Raw genomic sequence first — 21,706 nt, 5'->3', positions numbered from 1 at the left:
AAAGAGTAATTCAAAGGTGCATGTGTTTAACGTTTTGATGCTAAAAACAGTTTTGAAATGGGATTGTTAGGTTTTGTTTCAAGAGTTTCATTTTGCCGTATAAGTTAGGAGTTTATCTTCATGTGCTGTGTCTTACTCAGCCTGTGTGTTAAGTTATGACACAGTGAGCCAAAGTCTGCTACATGTGTGTAAGCATTCGGCAAAAACTGTAATAGCAGCATGTACGTTGTCACTGGCAGCGCTCTTGTTTAGAAAACATGTAAACCATGTCCTTCCGGTTCAAAGGACGGACCAGTCCAATCAGCGACAATTCATGTCGCCCGAGGGCACCTACCTTTTCCGGTTTGGTTAATGTCGTGTTTTCTGATTTGCCGTTGTGTTTTCTGATTTGTTGTTGTGTTTTTTGATTTGTTGTTGTGTTTTCTGTTTTGTTGTTGTGTTTTTTGATTTGTTGTTGTGTTTCTGATTTGTTGTTGTGTTTTCTGTTTTGTTGTTGTGTTTTCTGATTTGTTGTTGTGTTTTCTGTTTTGTTGTTGTGTTTTCTGTTTTGTTGTTGTGTTTTTTGATTTGTTGTTGTGTTTTCTGTTTTGTTGTTGTGTTTTCTGATTTGTTGTTGTGTTTTCTGTTTTGTTGTTGTGTTTTTTGATTTGTTGTTGTGTTTTCTGTTTTGTTGTTGTGTTTTCTGATTTGTTGTTGTGTTTTCTGTTTTGTTGTTGTGTTTTTTGATTTGTTGTTGTGTTTTCTGTTTTGTTGTTGTGTTTTTTGATTTGTTGTTGTGTTTTTTGATTTGTTGTTGTGTTTTCTGTTTTGTTGTTGTGTTTTTTGATTTGTTGTTGTGTTTTCTGATTTGTTGTTGTGTTTTCTGTTTTGTTGTTGTGTTTTTTGATTTGTTGTTGTGTTTTCTGATTTGCCGTTGTGTTTTCTGATTTGTTGTTGTGTTTTCTGATTTGCCATTGTGATTTGCACTTCAGGGCCACCGTAGGATAGTAGTGAACCATCATCTTCGAGGAAGAAATGTGGAAAAAAATCTTGAATGATCGTGATTGGAGATCACTTAAATGTTTGGTGAAATCAAATCATAAAATGTCAACAGTAGAACTCACGGTTATGTTTAATAATGAAAGTAAGAGCATTTCCACACGCACAATGTGAAGAGAACTCAAGGCATTAGGACTAAACAGCTGTGTAGCCTTAAGAAAAACACTTATCAGAGGCTAATGGGGAAAAAAGGCTTCAGTTTACTAGGGAGCATAAAGATGGACTCTGGAGCAATGGAAAAAGGTCAAGTGGTCTGATGAGTTCAGATTTACCCTGTTCCTGAGTGATGGGTGCATCAAGGTAAGAACAGAGGTGGACCCATCATGCCTAGTGCCTACCTTACAAGCCTGTGGGGCCAGTGTTATTATCTGGGGTTGATTCAGTTGGTCAGGTCTCGGTTCAGCAACGTTATGTGCCCAAAAAATAAGGTCAGCTGACTACCTGAATATACTGAATTAAAAACCAGGTTTTTCCATCAATGGATTTTTTCTTCCCTGATGGCATGGACATATTCCAAGATGACAATGGCACGATCCATCAGGTTCAAACTGTGAAAGAGTGGCTCAGGGAGCATGAGACATCATTTTCACACATGGATTGGCCACCACAGAGTCCAGACCTTTACCCCATTGAGAATCTTTGGGATGTGCTGGAGAAGACTTTACGCAGCGGCCCGACTCTCCCATTATCAATACAAGATCTTGGCCAAAACTAATGCAACTCTGGACAGAAATAAATGTTGTGACATTGCATAAGCTCATCAAAACGATGCCACAGTGAATGAGCGCTGTAATCATAGCTAAAGGTGGTCCAAAGAAATATTAGAGTGTGTGACTCTTTTTTTGGGCCAGGCAGTGTACATGTATGTGCCAAATTTCATGGCAATCCATCTAATACTTGTTCCAATGTTTCACTTAGAAGATGTCAGCCTCATGGTGGTGCTGGAGTCACGGGATCACAAGTCATTCATACATCATGAACTGAACCATGTCTCTCCGTGATCTAATTGTAAATTTAGTCCAACTGATGTGGTTGCTAGCAGCAGTGACATGCATAATTAATAATAATTATAATTAATAATAAAAAGGAATAAAACTGATATTATTCTGTGTTTTTTTGTGTTTTTTTTCAACAAATCCTATGAAAAGACCAAAAGTAAATGTTTTGGTGCAGGAAGAAAGTACATCAAAATTAATTTATAAGTGATATTCAAAATATATCTGTGTCTGCAGGTGTATGCCGTGTATGTGTGTCTTGCTGTCTTGATGTGATTCACACATTTCATGCCTTTTATCTCTATTGTTCAAAGTCATATATCCTTGTGCTGTAATTTCATGTTTCCTGATGTTTCATATTCCTCCACTGAACTACTTAAATTACCCACAGGGACTACAGTCAATCTTATCGTCTGCTATCTTTAAACATTTTGAATGAAAGCCTATGAACCCATTTGTGGCCCAATTTTGATCATTTTAAAATATATCCCAAAATAACATATTCCAAAATATATGTGCAATTTATTTTAGTGGCATGGGAAGACAAACAGATGAGCTTGAGGGAGCAGAGAGAGAGAGAGGGAGAGAGAGAGTGAAGGAAAGACGTACGGAGGGATGAATGAAGTGAGAAAACATTTGGGATATAGTGCATTTTGATTTCAAAAGGCTGATCCCCACATAGCGCTCCCTCAGAGGCTTGGCTCTGACGGGGGTGAGTGATGTGCAGAGGTCGATTTAACCAGGGAGCAGACCTGGGCACAACAGCAGCTCCATACATTTTGATCAAAAATCACAAGAGGAGCAGTCATTTTATCCACTTTCGAAAGTGACGTGTCTGCTTTTGAAGCCTTCCAAGCGTCACAGAGGGTAAATCAGGCATGCATCAAGAACTGCTGCATGCTGAGTGACAGTAAGAAAGTGAAAGATGTTTTTTTTCTCCTACTGGAGAGTCAAAGAAATATGAGAGATGATTCAACAAACACAACAGTCACTTTCATTTCCCGAAGTCTGCCATACTTTGGTCTTGTTTGATTAAAGTGAAGGGATCCTTTTCCACACAGAACTGTGATTAAATTGGAGTCTGAGGCAGATGAATCTAAGTTCACATGTACCATCTTGTTCTCTACGCTCCATTCTGTTCTTCTCCTCCTGTCATGCTCTTTCAGTTCCATCATCTGCACTCTAATTTCTCTTCTCTGTCACACACAAGAATTCACCCTTGAACAGAGCCTTCGCCCTGCACACTCAATAATAGGATCCAACGAGGGCTCTATTCTTTCAGCTACAATCATTTCCTCCTTCATCGTTCTTCATCTGGTGATTTAAGTCTAATCATTTTTCCAATTAACTTTAAGAAAATCAGCCATGCATTTCAATAGTGCTCAGGTAGTGAGCACAAGATGAGACATCTCCATCTTTTTTTTTACATTTTTGCACAGATCAAAGAGTGAGGATCCAGAGACAGATTCATCCGCTGCTCGTTTTTAGTCTCTGAAAAAAATAACTGTGAGTTCAACCATCAGATCCAAATTACTATACAGATACTACATAATATTCTTTTAGAAAAAGTGCAATGTAATGTAGCAAACAATCCTGTGGCAGGGATTGGGATCGAGTTTCCTTGTAAAAAAACAACAATTACTTTTACATTCAGTGTTACTCACATACACAATTTGTGTATTCTTGAGGTCAGTGCATGTCAGTTTTACAGTTTTTTTTGATTGCTTACACACTAAAACTAAAAGTAGTACACTATTAGCAAAACCTTACACTCAAGAAGCAAAACATCAGCCCATATTTGCACAACTATAAGCACATTGTCAACCTCACACTTGTTGCAAAACTCTACACACAGTGATTTGCAAAACACTAAACACACTTAACATACATTACACACAAAAATCTATCATGAAGTCACTTCCTTGCAATACCAAAGCACTGACTGTCAAATTACCACACCATCCAACCAATTGGTTCAACACAGTCATCAGGTGTGCAAACACTCGTTTGCTTAATTGTAGACACACCAATCAGGTGTATAAGCACTATAAAAAGCAGCAGGTGAGTTCATCGGTTTTCAAGCACAATGGAAAGAGTCAGAGAAAGAGTAAGACGAGGAGGAGAACGAGGAGAACAAGGAGAACGAGGAGGACGAGGAGAACGAGGAGGACGAGGAGGAGGAGGAAGGGGAGGAAGAGGAATCAACAGAGGAAGAGGAAGAGATGGAGGCCATGCTGGAGGTAGAGGTAGAGGAAGAGGAAGAGGAAGACAAGAAGGTGCTCAAAGAGGACCGAATATGACAAGTGAGATCCGCGCAACACTGGTTGACCACATTGTCAACCACGGCCTGACGCTGAGGGAGGCTGGACTGCGAGTACAGCCAAATCTAAGCCGATATACAGTGGCAAGTGTGATAAGAACATTTCGACTGGAAAATAGGTATTGTAAAAATATCATCATATCAAAAACATCTGCACGGTTTCAGTAACTGCTTACAGTACTGTATTCTATGCACTATCAGCACTTCTGTTACCTTTTCCTGTGAAATTACTGTACTATTGTATACTGTTTTTTTTTTCTACATAGGATTGAGGGTCAGGAACGACAAGGGGGAAGGCCTCCTATGTTCACAGAACAGCAAGAGAGGGAGATAGTAAACATGGTTTTGGCCAACAATGCTATAACACTCAATCAGCTCCAAGCTAACATTGTCAATAACCACGCCATTTTCAACGATATCCATCAGCTCTCAACATCAACACTGGCACGCATCCTAAAAAAAAAACATATTCAAATGAAGCAAATTTATCGAGTGCCTTTCGAGCGCAATTCCGAAAGGGTGAAACGACTGCGGCATGATTATGCAGAGGTATGTATTCACTTTAGCAGTGTGATCTTGCATACTGTCTCATAATCTTTTACTGTACTGTAATATGTATACTAGATCTACACTGAACTACACAATTTTGCCTGACACTGTTTTTCAGGGGGTTTTACGAATGGATGGAGAGGAGATCGAGCATGAGTTCATTTACGTAGATGAGGCTGGGTTCAACCTGACGAGAACACGAAGGAGGGGAAGAAACATCATTGGCCACAGGGCTATAGTCAATGTCCCAGGGCAACGTGGGGGTAATATAACACTCTGTGCAGCCATTACACAGAATGGGGTCCTCCACCGCCATGCCCATATGGGCCCTTACAAAACAGCACTCATACTTACATTCTTGGACCAATTGCACAACATAACAGCAGCAAATCAAATCGATCACATGCAATACATTGTTGTCTGGGACAATGTGTCTTTCCACCGCTCTGCTCTGGTTCAGAACTGGTTTCAGCAACATCCACATTTCACCGTCCTATATCTTCCACCATACTCTCCATTCCTCAACCCTATAGAAGAGTTTTTCTCGGCATGGCAGTGGAAGGTATATGATCTCCGTCTCCAGGCTGAGGTACCCCTCATCCAAGCCATGGAGGAGGCCTGTGACCAGATGGAGGTAGCAGCAATGCAAGGATGGATTCGTCATTCAAGACGTTTCTTTCCAAGGTGTCTTGCTAATGACAACATTGCCTGCGATGTTGATGAAATTCTCTGGCCAGATCCAGCTCGGCGAAGAGACAATGTCTAGTTTTTTTTGTTTTTTTTTTAACTTACAATACGTAAAGTGACGTTTTGTTACAGTATTATGAATCTCCATGTCAAAATTTTGGGCGTGTTGAGAAAAAAATGAGTTTCTTCAGTCTGCAGCATTGGTCTTGTGTAGTGTTTGGTGAATTTACATTATATTTGTACTTTGTTGATAGTAGCCTACTCTGATCATAGGGAAGTAGAAGTGCTAAAAGTGTTTTAGGTTTATCACAGCAAAGTGTAACTCGTGCAAACAGAGTATAGTAATGTGAAACGTGTGTGTTTCATATGGTAACAAAGTGTGGTTTTTAAAAAGAAGTGTATAGTTTTTACAAGAGTGTTTAATTTTGCAAAGGATCTGTAGTGTTTTGCTAATTGGGTGTGTGGTTGTGCTAATTGTGTGTAGTGTTTTGAAAACACGGGCCCTGTTTTGAAAATTGTGCTTAAGCAATCAAAAAAAACTGTAAAGTATTTGAATCCCCGCATTGAGGACATTCATGTTAGCAGACTGTCTTCTTTCCTGCCTTTGCTGACACATTGTAGCATATCCTGGTGTATTACTGCTCCATGTAGAATAGTTTGAAACCACTGATAGGACTGTTTATCACTTCAGTGTGCACATGCATGTGCCTCTTTATGCATGTGTGTGTGTGACAAACAAAACTGGGACCCACTCATGGAAAAAACTGCTCCATAATGCTGCTAGAGATCAACAACTCCAGAGACCCTTAAAGTTGTCTGTATGAAACCATTTTCTTTATAACAAGCATAAAAACATATATGTGCAGGTGAAGGCTTGGGTTTATGTTGTAGCTGGGCCATAATTCTACTGCTTATTTATGTTTCGCTGCTGAGACTTTGGAACAGATGTTGTACAATATTATCACAACTTACAGAGCTGATGGACTAATCCAAATATAACCGCTGCAGTGGTAACAAACTGCACTTTTCCTTTAACACTGAACTGATCTGAAAAAATCTGCTAATTTAATGAAAGACTGTTATTGGCTGGTGGTTAATTACATATCTAGCTTGCAGAAACGTTCTCTGTTTGAAAAAGAGGAATTTCTCAACATGTTGAAAGTTAGATGGCGAGGTCCTGCCTCTGGCAACAATCCATAAAGTCACAGTGTGTATCTGCCAGGACTCTTCTATTCATTTCAGCAAATGTCTAATTACCATCTAACTCTAATGAGGTCAGAAACCTTCAGCAATGTGTCTGCTGTGCAGTAGGCTGTAACTATACAAGACAAACCTTTTTACTGTGTACAGCAGCCCACCATGGCCCTGCTAAGCCCCTGTGTGATATGCAATATATGTAAAAAGTTGGCGAAACTATTAGAGCCCATCATCTGACAATCAGCATTCTTTTCACAAAATGTTTTTTCTCTCCCACAGATTTCGTTCACTGGGGGCAACAGCTCTATTTGAGCAGTGTGTCCTCATCAAATGGGTGTTGTTGGTGTGAAAACGTGTTATCAGTTGGTGATTATTCACTTTAAATAAAAGCAGTACTTCTGATTAGTGTGAAAGAGAGCACGTTAAAAGATTTGTTCTCTATGGAGATAAACAAGAGGAAGCCAGACTTACTCTTTGAAAGGCACACACCTCACATCTCCATGGAAACACATTTTGTAAATAGGTTTATCTGATAGCAACAGTGTGTGCACAAGTCAAAAGGCTTCATAATATCAATACTTGCTTGTGTAGAATCACAAAAGCAGGTTGATAAATTAAAGTAATATCAAACAATTTAATGGTTTGAAACAACTTTGTTTCCTTAGTTTAGGCCTTCATTCCTGTTGGTTATGAAAACATTGTAGTAACTAATGTAATTTCTAAGATAAAGAAATACAGAGTCCAACAGGGCAAAGGACAACACACTCTCACTCCCAACTCCTCAATTACTGCAGCCTGGTCGGTGGCCGCCTGAGCTGATCGCTGCTGTTATAGACAGTGCTTGTGGTTCCACCTGGCAGGCCATGGCCATGGCATGTCTGTTTTTGACAGAAGCTGCATCAAGCTGCACACAGCAGATCAAAACAGACAGGAAGTCAGACAGCAAAACTGCATCTCATCAATTTTCAAAATAAAACACCCTGTACTAGGCCTGTCACGATAATCAATAAATCAATTAATCATACGATAAATTAAAATGAGCTCGATAATTTTGCCGGCCTCGATAATTTCCATTTGCATGCTTGTTTGTTTTCCTCGTGTCTCTCACTAGAACCCTCTTGTCAGTCACTAGCCCCATTCACGCAGCCGTTTGCATGCGGGGATACTGCGCCAATTCTCCGCATCCGCCTTTGTGTGAACGTTTCAGATGCGGTGAGCGGTGACATTTCGCTGCGTCTCCGGAGGTAGTATCAGAGGCGAACCGAGCTGGCGGCGCGGAGCGAGGGCGTGTTGATCTGATGGTGTTGGTGTCTGATAACTCTACAGATCCTTCACTCAACAAAATAAAAATAAATGTCCCACAAAGCAACGTTACAGGACCAAACAACAGGAACGTAGTAACTGGTCGTGTCTTTGGCAACTTATGTGAGGAAAAAAATACCGCAGTTATTCGTGGAGAAGTGTCTGTCAGCCTGTCGGTCTGACCGACTCTTCATCACATTTCTGCCCGAAAAACAGCGTCTGTCCCCGGCAAAAAACTTTAACTCGCCAAGTGTTTGTCGCGCGACGGTCAGTTACTGTTGTGATGGAGACGGTCAGCCCTCCCGACAAGACTCAGTGAACTTAGTGAACCCCGAGAGTGAAATAGTCAGACAGCGTCCAGTTTACTGATGGCGATTATGTAATTATGTAAATTATAGAAAAACGTAACTTTGTCACTTTCCAGGATGTTTGGTGAGTCAGGATCTCAATCACAACACATTATAACAGCATCCATATGATTATAAACAGACAGCTGGTACATGTTTAGATTAACAGGAGGACACCGGGGAAACACCTTGAAAAAAAACACATACGTCATCATCATCACGTGTACCGTCACGCCTCCGCATCACTACAGACAATGGTGCTAACATTGTTGCTGCAATAAGGAACCGTGGCTGGCCATGGCTCAATTGCTTTGGCCACAGCCTCCATCTTTATTTATTTTGGATATTTAAAATGTCTTTTTCACATTCCAATGTTAAATATTCTTTAGAAATAAAGGTTTATTGATCTTTGAAAGGGTGTACTTGCATTATTATGCCATTATCATTATATTAGTTGAAAAATGGTCTCAAAGCGACAATATTATCGTTTATCGCATAATTTCTAGGACAATTTATCGTCCAGCAAAATTTGTTATCGTGACAGGCCTACCCTGTACTGACTCAGGATATACAGCACAACAAAGTCAGAAATATTAACAATAAACACACCTAAAACAGACAAATAACAAAAACCTTTAACTACGTAGCTACTTGGCCACAGTAGAAGCACAAAAATCAAGAAAAGAAGGACATCATGCAGGAATGATGCTCTGCTTCTAAACATCATACATACAAGATTATAGACACATCTGGTGGAATCAAGGCGTGCCTTAGCCTGAAAACGATGTAACTCCTCTGGTGTCACTTTTGGATGTGAATGGCTCCACAGTCAAGCAATAATAAATATGCAACGTCTGGTTTGTCCTTCAAAAACAGTCCACATATTCTGACTCTGCTGACTATTATTAACTTTGTGAAATACTTTGGGTTCAAATAACTACATTCAGTCACGTCACTTATGTAAATTACGTTACGTTATTTCCATAACTTAACTTAAAAACGAATCGATCTTTGCACATCATTATACACACTTTATAGGTTACATACAATCATGTGTCAAAGTCTGCAGAGGTCAAAGCCAACACATAAAGGCCAATAATTGTTCATATGATAGTAAAGTAATCCAAAAAATCATCCTAATCAGCATGAATTCACACAGCAATCGTGCATTTTCTTCAGGAAATGCTCCTCTAGTAGATATTGTTGCCATAAAGGCTGGACCAAAAATCATATTGGGATTATTTTGACAGATATTTTAATTGCAAAATGATGAGAAGGTAATGTGACGTTTCACCTCTCATCCAAGAGGCTTCTTCAGTTCTGAACTTTAGAGGCCTCTTGGATGAGAGGTGAAACGTCTTTAAAAAAACTGAAACATGTCCAGTTGCCTACGATACAGCACTTAGTATAAAAATTATGATGATTTGACATTTGTTGGATCAGTACCAAACAAACAGCACGACATCTCTGCAGCTCAACATTAGAGCTCTAAGCTCTAATGTTGTTTGACACACATTTATCTATCTCCTGGGGTCATTCTAATCTCATCTGGACTGCTCGTGCATGTATGTGCTGTTCAGTATGAACAGGTTGGGTTTTGCAGTACTGTAGCTGACATTTTGTGTCCAAGGCTTACCACCGTCCCCCACTGAATTATTACACGCACACACACGCGCACGCACGCACGCATGCACACGCACACACACACACACACACACACACACTTACCATCAAACTCAGCAGGGCCCACTCCAACTATGATGATAGACATGGGCAGGGAGGCTGCCTGTGGAGAAAACACAGGAGGGGTGTGAGCCAGACTGCTGCTCCCCAACGCAAATATACATGCTGTGCATAAATGTACGTATTCCACAGTACGCTCAGCTGCAATGACAATAAAATGCTTTTAGACAGTTTGAGTACAGATTTGAACTATTATAACTAAACTGGATCTGATCTCAGTGGACTCGGGTACGGTTTCTTGGTCAACATCTGAGTGTGGGAACATGATGTCATTTTACCACATCTTTTGATGGGCCCTCCCAGATTCAATCAAACCTTATACTGTAAAATGTTGTTCCTTTGCTTTTCTGTCATCATTTAAAGTTTTTTTCATTTAGCAGTAACTGATTCTTGGCCACTTGGGTCAGCAGAACATGAATGTCCTTGAGGCAGCAAGTCCAACCTGCACCCATTTTTTGTCATCTCTCCAGCTTTCCTATCAAATAAAGCCATGGAAGGCCAAATATATATGTACACACTGACATGTTATCCCTTATAAAGTTGTTATTGCAGATGTGTTAACAAACAGATGTACACATCCAGCAAATAAAGCAATACTAGTTAATAATGACTTGTTTTTTGGCCATCTAACAAATGTAAGTCCAATATTTAATATCTAATATACTCTCCTTTCAGTCATGTTTCATCTAAACCAACCACTGAGAAATAACTTGTTAAGGAACTAAATGCTGCACTAGGTTCACCCAATCTGTCATCATCAGAAAAACGACTGTACAGGTCAACTGTTAAAGCAGCTTATTACAACCCATGTTTAGGTTGTTCAGTGGCAACCTCTTGTCGTAGTAGTTATTGTCATGGAGGAAGTCAGGCAAAGTGGAATAAAGAGTGACAAAGTCTGCATCAGGAGGTAGGAGTGGACAATGAGGTAAAACAGCACAGGACTTTCACCCAGGAGACTAGTGTTCATGTCCAGTGTGAAACCAACAGTCAACAGGTAGTTAATTGAAATCACTAACGTAGTTCAGTTTCATCACGTACATAACATAAATTAAGCTACATACGTACCATGTTCATAACTGAAGTTACATACGTAATATGGTTATTTTAAGCCAAACCACAATGTTTGCCTCACCCTAACAATACTGTCACTGTAAACAAAGATCTGGTACATTTGTTGGTGGAACGCTGTATCAGTCATGTTGTTTTGAGAGTCACTGGCAATCCACTTATTCAGTGGTTAAGGTATGAGGATGTGTTGGTTTACAAGCTTGCTAGTAATCATGTCTGTCCAACATGTTCTTACTCCCCACCTGTCAAATAGGGCTGCTTTGGTCAGTAACCCTTAACTTCAAACTATGACTCTCTACTTATCTGTCAGCATCACTTTTGCATGTGCAGGGCTCCAATAATAAATATGTTATGTTTGGTTAAAATTTCAGAATAAAGCTTGATTATAAATTTAAAATATTATTGATATATTCATTCAACGTTGTGAAATGGTCACAGTTTGGTTAGGTTCAGGCAGCTACACTACTTAGTTAGATTTAGGAAAATATCATGGTTTGGGTTAAAAAAAAGTGTGTACGTTCAGTTATGTAACCTATGTTACCTTACGTTACATAACAAAAACAGATCACCTTTGATGTTTCTGATACCCACAGGACTCAAATCTCCTGGGTGAAAGTTGTGTGTTTGACCCACCTGACCCTGACCTCCACAGATGCTGACTTTTCTCCTTCTTTATACTACTACAGTAAAGGGCCGCCTCGAGTACCTACAGCATTTGGTCACTGACCAAGCTGCTGTTTTCCGGATTGAGAACGGTCTGGTCCGTCTGGCCTTTGGTGCTGGATACTAATGTACAATGGGTTTACTGCAGCTGAATATAGAATATTAATGAGTTCAGCTTTAAGCTTCTGTAGGTAGAACTCTACTTTGTCACAGTGACTATCACTGCTAAAAGCCACTTTGTCCCTCTGATTGTATTCCAAACAAACTGGAAAAAGCACCTCCGCTATAAACAAGTGAAGTGTATTATCCTCTCTTAAAATGTGCTAGCAGCTACTGTCGAGGTAAACTGTAATAAATAAATACTTTCCTGTCATGAAATTCCATAGGCCTGTATTATATAAACTACCTCATAATGTCACACACACACACACACACACACACACACACACACACACACACACACACTCCTTAATGTTTCCATCTCTCTCTGGTGACTCCTGTCATTTCCCACCACACAGACATATGATGTCTATCACCAGAGATCCGGGAGGGAGGCCTACATGTCACTGAGAGGTAACCGTTTGAATTTAAAGGACCAGATCACCCAAAATGAATATAGCTGGGGGACAAAAAAACATCATATGGCTCCTTACAGCTCATCCGCTGTAATCTAAGTCTCCAGAAGCCATGGGAGCCTAAACTAATCATGTACCCACTTTGGACGGGGTGCACGCTGACACTTTTGGAGACTTCTAGAGACTTAGATTACATCGGACGAGCCGAATGGAGCCATTTTATGTTTATTTGGTTGGTTTTTGATTATCACTGATAACTATAAGGGGTCTGTTTGGCAGTTTCAATTCAGAACTAACTGAAATTTCCAGTTGCCAAACCAAATTTAGTTTTACATAAATGTGTGGTTGAGTGTTCTGCTTTAGCCCAGAGCTGTTAAATTGATTTTACTCCACACACACACAAGGTTTTGTTGTGGTTTGTGTGCAGTGTTGTGTCTACTCACATTGACCACCGACTCTTTGGTCTGAGCCATGTCTGAGATGACGCCGTCTGTGATCATCAGCAGCACAAAGTACTGGGAGCCGTCAGTCACTTCTGCAGCACACCTAACATCATAACACACACACACACACACACACACACACACACACACACATACACACACACACACACACATAGAAGTTAGGTTAACTGATCTGTGTGTGTAGACATTAAGGTTGCGATATGATGGTGTGATGTGTTGAAGTGAGCACTCTTCTTCAATTTTTGTTGTTAGCCTTAGTTAGCTTGTTAGCTTTCAGCTAGGTGGCCATGTTTAAGTAACTATGCTCACTTCAGCTCTACCTCTTTGGCCATTTTTGATGAGCCGGCAGTTAGGCGGACTCAGATGCCTGGCTCTTCAGAAACCTGTGGGTGACGTCTCTGTGGATCTTTCCACTATTTTTACAGTCAGTGGTTTGAACACAATGCTAGTGTAGCTATAAAGGATTTTCTTGGATTTCTGTTGATTGATATTTTTTGTATTTTATACCTCAAACGTGTACATAGATCTTCTATATTGCGCTTTCTTTCTTTTTTCTTTATTTCTTTCTTCCTACTTTGTTCTGCATCTGCTGCACAACAGTTTCCCTCAGGATAAATAACATTCTGTCTCATCTTCACAGTGAGTCTGTGTCTTGTAAAGCTTCTTTATTCTGTTACGTGCTGATTCATGTACCACTTATCATTCATAAATGGAATGTGTGTCATGCCTTGCAGGTAATTGCACAACCATCAGATACTCTGCAGGTTGTTTCGCATGTGGATTTACAGTAAATGACGTGGTAGAGAGCGGCTGTAGAATCCTTTCCTGACAACACAGGCTTCTCATACAGCAGTCCACATGAAGCGGTGTTGTACAATACAGTATGTGTGTGTGTGTGTGTGCGTGTACGTGTGTGTGTGTGTGTGTGTTGCAGGTATCGCTAGGATCCCAGTAGGGAGAAGGAAGACCTGCTGTCTGACTCACTGTTTGATTGGCTCACACTCTCAGTCTGGCCCGAGGCTGAGAGCAGGCAATATGGCAAACTGTCTCTCTCTGTCTGCCTTTCTGTCTGCTGGATTCTTCTCTGTCTGTCTTCCTGCCTGTCTCAACGTCCGTCCCTAATGTCTTCTCTATTTTCCTCTCTCCTCCCTCACTCTGTCTCTACACAATAATGGGAACGGTTAACTCTAATCCGAATGACTGCAAGAACTGTATGCACGTCAACTCCAACAACTTATTCTGTTGTACATTCCTCCTCTTTAGTATTCACATGTTCATAACACATTGATCTTATGAACAAATCCATGCCACCTGCTTTTTTTTTTCAAACATATTTTTTATTGAACAAGTTTTGGAAAGCACATAAAAGACAAAAACGAACAAGTACAGCACCGAAACAATTCAAGGTGAAAACAGGCAGCTAAACACAACAGGAAATGAGACCAAAGTTAAAATTAAATAAGAAATAGACAGACAAACAAACAAACAAACAAAAATATCTTAAACATGACAAGTGGCTATTCCCCAGCCTTTTTCCACGCTAAATCCATCAGTCCTGATTTCATCCTCTGGGCTTTAGCAGCTCCCAAGTGTGTTGTCTTGCTCAAACTTATAATAAGCAGACGAGGCGTGATAGCTGGTTTTCTTTTGATATTTACTTAACAGCTTTGCACATAAAACAGTCCAGTGCTTCCTGCATGGCTACGTCAAACTGACGTCCGGCGGGGCTCCTGCGCATGCTCCTCACTACTGTGGCATGCTGGGTAATGGAGTTCTTATCTTACTATACTCATAACATCACATCTTTCCCCCTATAAAGAAATAATATTTACCCCTTAAAACAAAGCCATGCTGAAGTGTTTTTTTTTACTTTGCATTTACCAATAAGCATTGTAACTTTACTTGTAAACAACTTTTTCAATTTAAACACTTTTTTCTGCAATAGAAATATAATAAAGTGCAGAGTCAACACTATGTCATCCACCACTGTGAGCTCTGCTCTGCAATTCCAGTAGTCTTGTATTTTTACAGGGCAGTCCTTCTTGTTTTCAGGCCATCCTTTCTGTACTGTGTGCTTGAGTTCTTTCATTGTTTTGTCTGCATTAGTCTCTCTCCGTATTTGTTCTGTTCTGTCAGCATTTACTGGCAGGGACGTCACAATCATGTCCACATATGCCTGTATTTCTGCACTTTTCTCGCTGTCCGCACGTTCCTCCTTATCCACTGCTCTAGACAAGGTGTTGGCGGTGTACATGTATTTTCCTTGTGTGTATATCATGTGCACGTCGTATTTTTGCAGCCTGATTAGCATGCGCTGTATCTGTACAGGACAGTCATTCAGAGGTTTGGACATGATGGACACACAGTGTCAAACAGTACAAAGACAGGACAAAGGTTTATGGTCAGTTTCTACTTCAAAATTTTGACCATAGACGTATTGATGGAAACGCTCACATGCATACATGCTCACTAACAGTTCTTTTTCAATTTGAGCGTACCTGGACTCGGCGCTTGTCAAGGCTCTGGATGCATAGGTGACAGGTAGCCACTGCTTGTTGTGTTGCTGCAGCAGCACCGCTCCCAGGCCGTACTGTGATGCATCTGCTGAGATCCTGGTACTCTCCTCTGGGTTGTAGAACTTTAACACGGGCTCCTGTGTCAGAGTCTCTTTCAGTTTCAGAAATAATTGTTCCTGCCCATGGGACCAGGTCCATTCATTCTTTTGTTCGAGAAGACTCCTGAGTGGTGCTGACTGTGTTGACAGCTGTGGGACAAACTTGGCGAGATAGGTGACCATCCCTAGGAACCGTCTGACCTCATCTTTGTTGTTTGGTCTTTCCATGTCGTTGATTGCTGACGTTTTTCTCTGGTCTGGCTTCACCCCCTCTTCACTGACAACATCTCCCACGAAGGTAAGTGTTTTCACTCCGAACTCACATTTGTCTTTGTTAAGTTTCAGATTCACTTCTCTTGTCTCGTCTAGCACTTGTCTCAGTCTTTCGTCGTGTTCTTCGCGAGTAGACCCCCAGACTATTGTCGTGTATCGACTTCTTAGTCTTTGTTTGTCCAAAAAGGTGTTTCAGAGTTTCAAAAAGTCACCAATAAAAAGGAAATAATCTCCAGGAGTCCTCCAAAGCTGAGTGCAGTAATGTTTAATTGTCAACAATTAAAGCATGAGATCATACAGACAAAAGTTCATCCGATAAGACCCAACTTCTCAATACAAAACATACTCCTTATCTTCACTAATTCGGGGGCTGGGCCCCAAGGTTTGTCCAATCCTGGCTCATTCTTTTGTTTACATCCAAATTTTGCTGACTTGGGTACTTTCCTTCTCGTGGCAAAAACACGTGCCCCCTCCCCTTCCTGCTTGTGCTTGTCTTGTGACCTCTCTACGATATTCTCTACTCAGCATTAAAACACGTGCCCCCTCCCCTATCGACTCTTGCCCGTCTTATGACCTCTCTACGATATTCTCTGCTCTTCCTTTTCTGCTCTACCATGGCGGCAACTTCAAATCTTGGAGGCCGGGCAAGGTGGAGCTGGAAAGGCGGGGCTGGCAGCTGCACTGACTCCTTATCTACATGTTTGACTTTGGCTTCTCTGTAAGCAGAGCAACTCCTTCTCTCCTCCATGATCTGCCCTACTGACTGAACAACAATTATATTACATGACTTCACTCTTTCATTTGTGCTTATATTTCACTCCGAAGTAACACAATTCAGTAGTTTAATCATCACTTCAATCAATAGCTGTCACACCGCGGTGAGGTTGTCTCGTCTTGGGTTATTGTCTTGTCATTTCCTGTTTTATTTTGAAAATCTAACTCTCCTCTCGTTTCAGATCACTTGCCCTTCCTCTTGTGTCACCTGCCCGTCTCCCCTGATTCCTGATTGTGTCCACCTGTTCCCCATTTCCCTCATGTGTTTAAAAATTCTCCGTTCCCCTTTGTCCTGTGCCAAAGTGTCTCGTCTCATGTCCGACCACAGAAGCCAAATCCACAGTCCTGATCTAAGCCACAGTGTGTTCGTGAGTTTTTGTTGTATACCTCGAAAGAGTGAATTTCTGTGAATTTTCATAGTCATTAGTTTAGTCCTTTTGTCAGCCTCCCTTGGGAGAGATTTTCTGTTTCTTGTTATATATGGTTAATGTTTTGAAGCCCGTTGATTTCCTCCTTAAGAGCGATTTTGATTTTGATAGATTTTGTATATAGAGTTTCCTCCTTAAGAGCGATTTTGATTTTGATAGATTTTGTATATAGAGTTTCCTCCTTAAGAGCGATTTTGATAGATTTTGTACATAGCTAGTTTCCTCCCTAGGAGTGATTTTTTTGTTTTAGCCTAGTTCTCTCTTCTGAGAGATCCTTAAGCCTAGTTCTCTCTTCTGAGAGGTTCTTTAAGAGTAACTTTCACAGTCCTTTTGTTTTGAAATCACTCTATCGAGAGCCTTGTTAAAACACAATAAAAACAGCTCACTGACACCTCAGCAATTGAGTCCTGTTTTGAGTCTCGGCCTGACAGTACACTTTGGCCAGTATGGACTCAGCAGAGGCTGGCCAGTGGGCGGCTACGTTACAGGCTCAGGAAGCCCGCATCTCCCGTCAGGAGGAGTTTCAGACGGCGATGGTGACTCAGCTAGGTCAACTTTCATCCCAGGTGAGGGAGCTGGCGGACCACCTGCGGCAGACAGCTCGGCCGCCCGCGGCGTCGGAGTCTCCAGCCGCTGCAGCGGCTCCGACCCAGGGCGCTCCCATGACTGGGATGGGAATCAAGTTGGCCTCCCCGAAGCGTTTCTCTGGGGAACCAGGACAATGCAGGGCTTTTCTTATCGACTGTTCGATACACTTTGAACAGCTCCCACATGCATTCATCACAGATCGATCAAGAATAGCATTCATGATTTCCCACCTGACAGGGAGAGCCAGAGCTTGGGCCACCGCTGAGTGGGCTCGTGACTCTCCGCTTTGCTCATCCTTCACAGACTTTAAAACTGCTTTCATGAGAACATTTGACCCAGTGTCTACAGACAGGGAAAAGGCCAGGGAGCTGAGCAGACTGACACAGGGCAGGGACTCGGTGTGCGATTACGCCATCCGCTTTCGCACCCTGGTGGCGGAGAGTGGGTGGAATAACACCGCCCTGTACGACGTGTTCCTGAAGGGGCTGGCGGCTCACATCCAGGAGCTGCTGCTGCCAGTGGATCTGCCTGCAGACCTGGACTCACTCATCTCCCTTGCCATCCGGACAGACAACCGGGTTTGTGAGCTCCGGCAATTGCGGAGCAGCGGCTCGACGACGGAGAGGTATCCACGTTCCCCTGCCCCGGGCGGGCAGGTTCCCCGTTATTCTCCGCCTGAGCACCGTCTTCCCTTCCCCATCGCTAGGGAGGAGGAGCCCATGCAGCTTAGCAGGACACGGCTGACCCCGGAGGAGCGACGACGACGCCAGCAGGAGGGCAGCTGTTTTTACTGCGGCCAGACTAACCACCTCGTCGCCGCCTGTCCGGCCAAAAAACCCCGGGAGGTGAGTCAACCCCCAGCCACAGATCCCGCTCCGCGCGGCCTGACACCTGTTAAGGTAATGCACCATGCCACCACTATGGACATTAAAGCACTCATAGATTCAGGGGCTGACGAGAGCTTAATTGACTGGGGTTTGGCGGAGACATTGGGGTTAAAATCGGAGCCCCTGGTCAGCCCCATCAGGGCCAGGGCCCTCAACGGCAAGGAACTTTTCATGATCACGCACACTACAGAACCACTGGAACTGCAGATCCAAGAACATAGGGAACTCCTGAACTTATATTTATTTAAATCCCCCTCTCAGACTCTAGTCCTTGGAAATCCCTGGTTATGTCAACACAACCCCCACGTAAACTGGAAAACAGGGACAATCATGGGATGGGGGGAAGATTGTGTTGACCACTGTAGACCTGTTTCGGTCCAGGGGAACAACATAACGTCCATTAATCATTTTTCTGTCACTTCTGCCACAGACTCCGAGACCTCCGACCTGAGCTCCGTGCCCCCCTGCTACCACCACCTCCGAGAGGTTTTTAGTAAAACCAAGGCCATGTCACTTCCCCCACACCGGCCTTATGACTGCGCCATAGACCTGATTTCGGGCTCCCCCATTCCCAAGGGCCGGTTGTACTCCATCTCCGGGCCGGAGAGGGCAGCCATGAAGGAGTACATCGACTCATCACTGAGGGCGGGGCTTATTCGTCCTTCCTCGTCAGCAGCTGGGGCCGGATTTTTCTTTGTGGGGAAAAAGGACGGCTCTCTTAGACCCTGTATCGATTACAGCCCCCTAAATGCCATCACTATTAAAAATCGTTACCTCCTGCCTCTCATGACATCAGTTTTCGACCAACTGCAACAAGCCAAAGTATTTACAAAACTAGATTTACGCAATGCTTACCATTTAATCAGGATCAGAGAGGGGGATGAATGGAAAACAGGATTTAACACTCCTAGCGGCCACTATGAGTACTTGGTCATGCCTTTCGGACTCACCAATGCCCCAGCCGTGTTCCAAGCCATGATCAATGATGTGCTCCGGGACTTTTTAGACCGGTTTGTGTATGTTTACTTGGATGACATTCTCATTTACTCACCAGATCTAGATACTCACAGAAATCATGTATCCCAGGTTCTCCAACGACTGCTAGAAAACAAGCTCTATGTTAAGGCAGAAAAGAGTGAGTTTCATGCCGACACCATCTCCTTCCTGGGCTTCATTGTAGCCCCTGGAAAGGTGCAGATGGATCCGGCTAAAGTGAGCGCTGTGGCCGAGTGGCCCACACCTGATAGCCGCAAAAAAGTCCAGCAGTTCCTTGGTTTTGCTAACTTTTATAGGCGGTTTATCAGAAGCTTCAGCGCAATAGCAGCTCCGCTCCATGCACTCACCTCCACGAAGGTGCGCTTCCTCTGGTCCCCGGAGGCGGAGGCAGCCTTCCAGCACCTCAAGACCCGCTTCACCACGGCTCCCATCCTCACGATGCCTGATCCCCGGTGGCAGTTTGTGGTCGAGGTGGACGCCTCCAACGAGGGGATTGGAGCGGTCCTGTCCCAGCGGTCTGCACAGGACGGGAAGATGCATCCCTGCGCCTTCTTGTCGCGGCGTTTGTCCCGGGCGGAGCGGAACTATGACGTCGGCAACCGGGAGCTGTTGGCGGTCAAGCTGGCCCTGGAAGAGTGGAGGCACTGGCTTGAGGGAGCTGAGCACCCGTTTATCGTCTGGACCGACCATAAGAACTTGGAATACATACGTAAAGCCAAGAGACTAAATTCTCGCCAGGCAAGGTGGGGGCTCTTTTTTAACCGCTTCTCTTTCTCCCTCTCTTACAGGCCGGGGTCCCAGAACGTCAAGCCCGACGCCCTGTCACGTCTCTACGACCCCGAGCCTGTTGCCAAAGAACCAGAGCCAATCCTTCCACGAACCTGTGTGGTTGGAGCGGTGACTTGGCAGATAGAAAAGGAGGTTAAGCAGGCAAACGGGGGTTCGGCGGACTGTGTTTGCCATCTCTCTGAGGTTCTGGTGGCGGTCCATGGAAAGGGAGGTCCAGGAGTACGTCGAGGCTTGTTCGGTCTGCGTCCTCCGGGCCACGGATGGGACTTCTACAACCGCTCCCCATCCCCTCCAGACCATGGGCCGACATCTCCATGGACTTTGTCACGGGGCTCCTGGTCTCCCAAGGTAACACCACGGTTCTTACGGTGGTGGACAGATTTTCCAAAATGACAAGATTCATAGCCTTGCCCAAATTGCCTTCGGCCAAAGAGACGGCTGAAATTATGATTAACCATGTCTTCAGAATCCACGGTTTTCCTAGGGACATCGTTTCCGACCGGGGGCCCCAGTTCGTGTCATGTTTCTGGAAGGAGTTTTGTCGGCTCATCGGAGCCACGGCCAGTCTCACGTCAGGCTATCACCCGGAGGCCAACGGCCAGACCGAACGTCTCAACCAGCAGCTGGAAACCGGTCTCAGATGTCTGGTGTCCCAGAACCCCTCGACCTGGAGCCGGCACTTGGTCTGGGTCGAATATGCCCACAATTCCCTCCCCACCTCAGCCACAGGTTTCTCACCCTTCAAATGTGTATATGGTTATGAGCCGCCTGTCTTCGCAGACCAGGAACCGGAAGTGTCGGTGCCCTCCGCCCATGCCATGATCCGCCGTTGCCGACGTATCTGGGCGGCCGCCCGGCAGCTCCTCATCCGCCAGGGAGACCGGGTCAAGAGGGCCGCGGACCGGAGAAGACGACCCGCTCCTGCATACCAGCCGGGCCAGAGGGTGTGGCTCTCAGCCAAGAACCTCCACCTCAAAGCCCTCTCCCGGAAGCTGGCACCGCGCTTCATGGGGCCATTCCCCATCACCAAGATTATCGGACCCGCAGCGGTTCGCCTTCGTCTGCCCCGCTCTCTCCGTGTCCATCTCACCTTCCATGTAAGTCAGGTCAAACCGGTCAAGGAGAGCCCCATGGTCCCGACCCCCCCGCCCCCTCCTCCCCCTGAAGTGGTAGACGGGGGTCCCGTCTACAAAGTCAAGAGGCTACTGGCTGTGCGCAACCGGGGTCGGGGCAAGCAGTACCTGGTGGACTGGGAGGGGTACGGACCGGAGGAGCGACAATGGGTCCCGTCCCGGTTCATACTGGATCGGTCCCTCATAGAGGACTTCGTGAGGGCCCATCCTGAACTTCCTGGGCCGTCAGGAGTCGGCCCTTGGGGGGGGGGGGGTACTGTCACACCGCGGTGAGGT

The 21,706-nt window shown here is 43.8% G+C and overlaps 1 protein-coding gene across 1 annotated transcript in view; it reads right to left on the bottom strand.

The window, feature by feature from the left end:
• Positions 1 to 21,706, bottom strand: part of LOC140997979 (copine-9-like) — a 325,346-nt gene that overhangs the window by 7,176 nt on the left and 296,464 nt on the right. Inside the window, exons 18-19 of the mRNA XM_073468074.1 lie at positions 12,928 to 13,030; positions 10,164 to 10,221 (exon numbers count right to left, since the gene is read on the bottom strand). Coding sequence (XP_073324175.1) covers positions 10,164 to 10,221; positions 12,928 to 13,030 — 161 coding nt within the window. The remainder of the gene's footprint in view (positions 1 to 10,163; positions 10,222 to 12,927; positions 13,031 to 21,706) is intronic.

The sequence above is a fragment of the Pagrus major genome, chromosome 6 (assembly GCF_040436345.1).
Source record: "Pagrus major chromosome 6, Pma_NU_1.0".
In the NCBI taxonomy this organism is placed as follows: domain Eukaryota; kingdom Metazoa; phylum Chordata; class Actinopteri; order Spariformes; family Sparidae; genus Pagrus; species Pagrus major.
The sequence above is the reverse complement of the archived record's forward strand: the minus strand, read 5'-3'. Positions and strand labels throughout refer to the sequence as shown.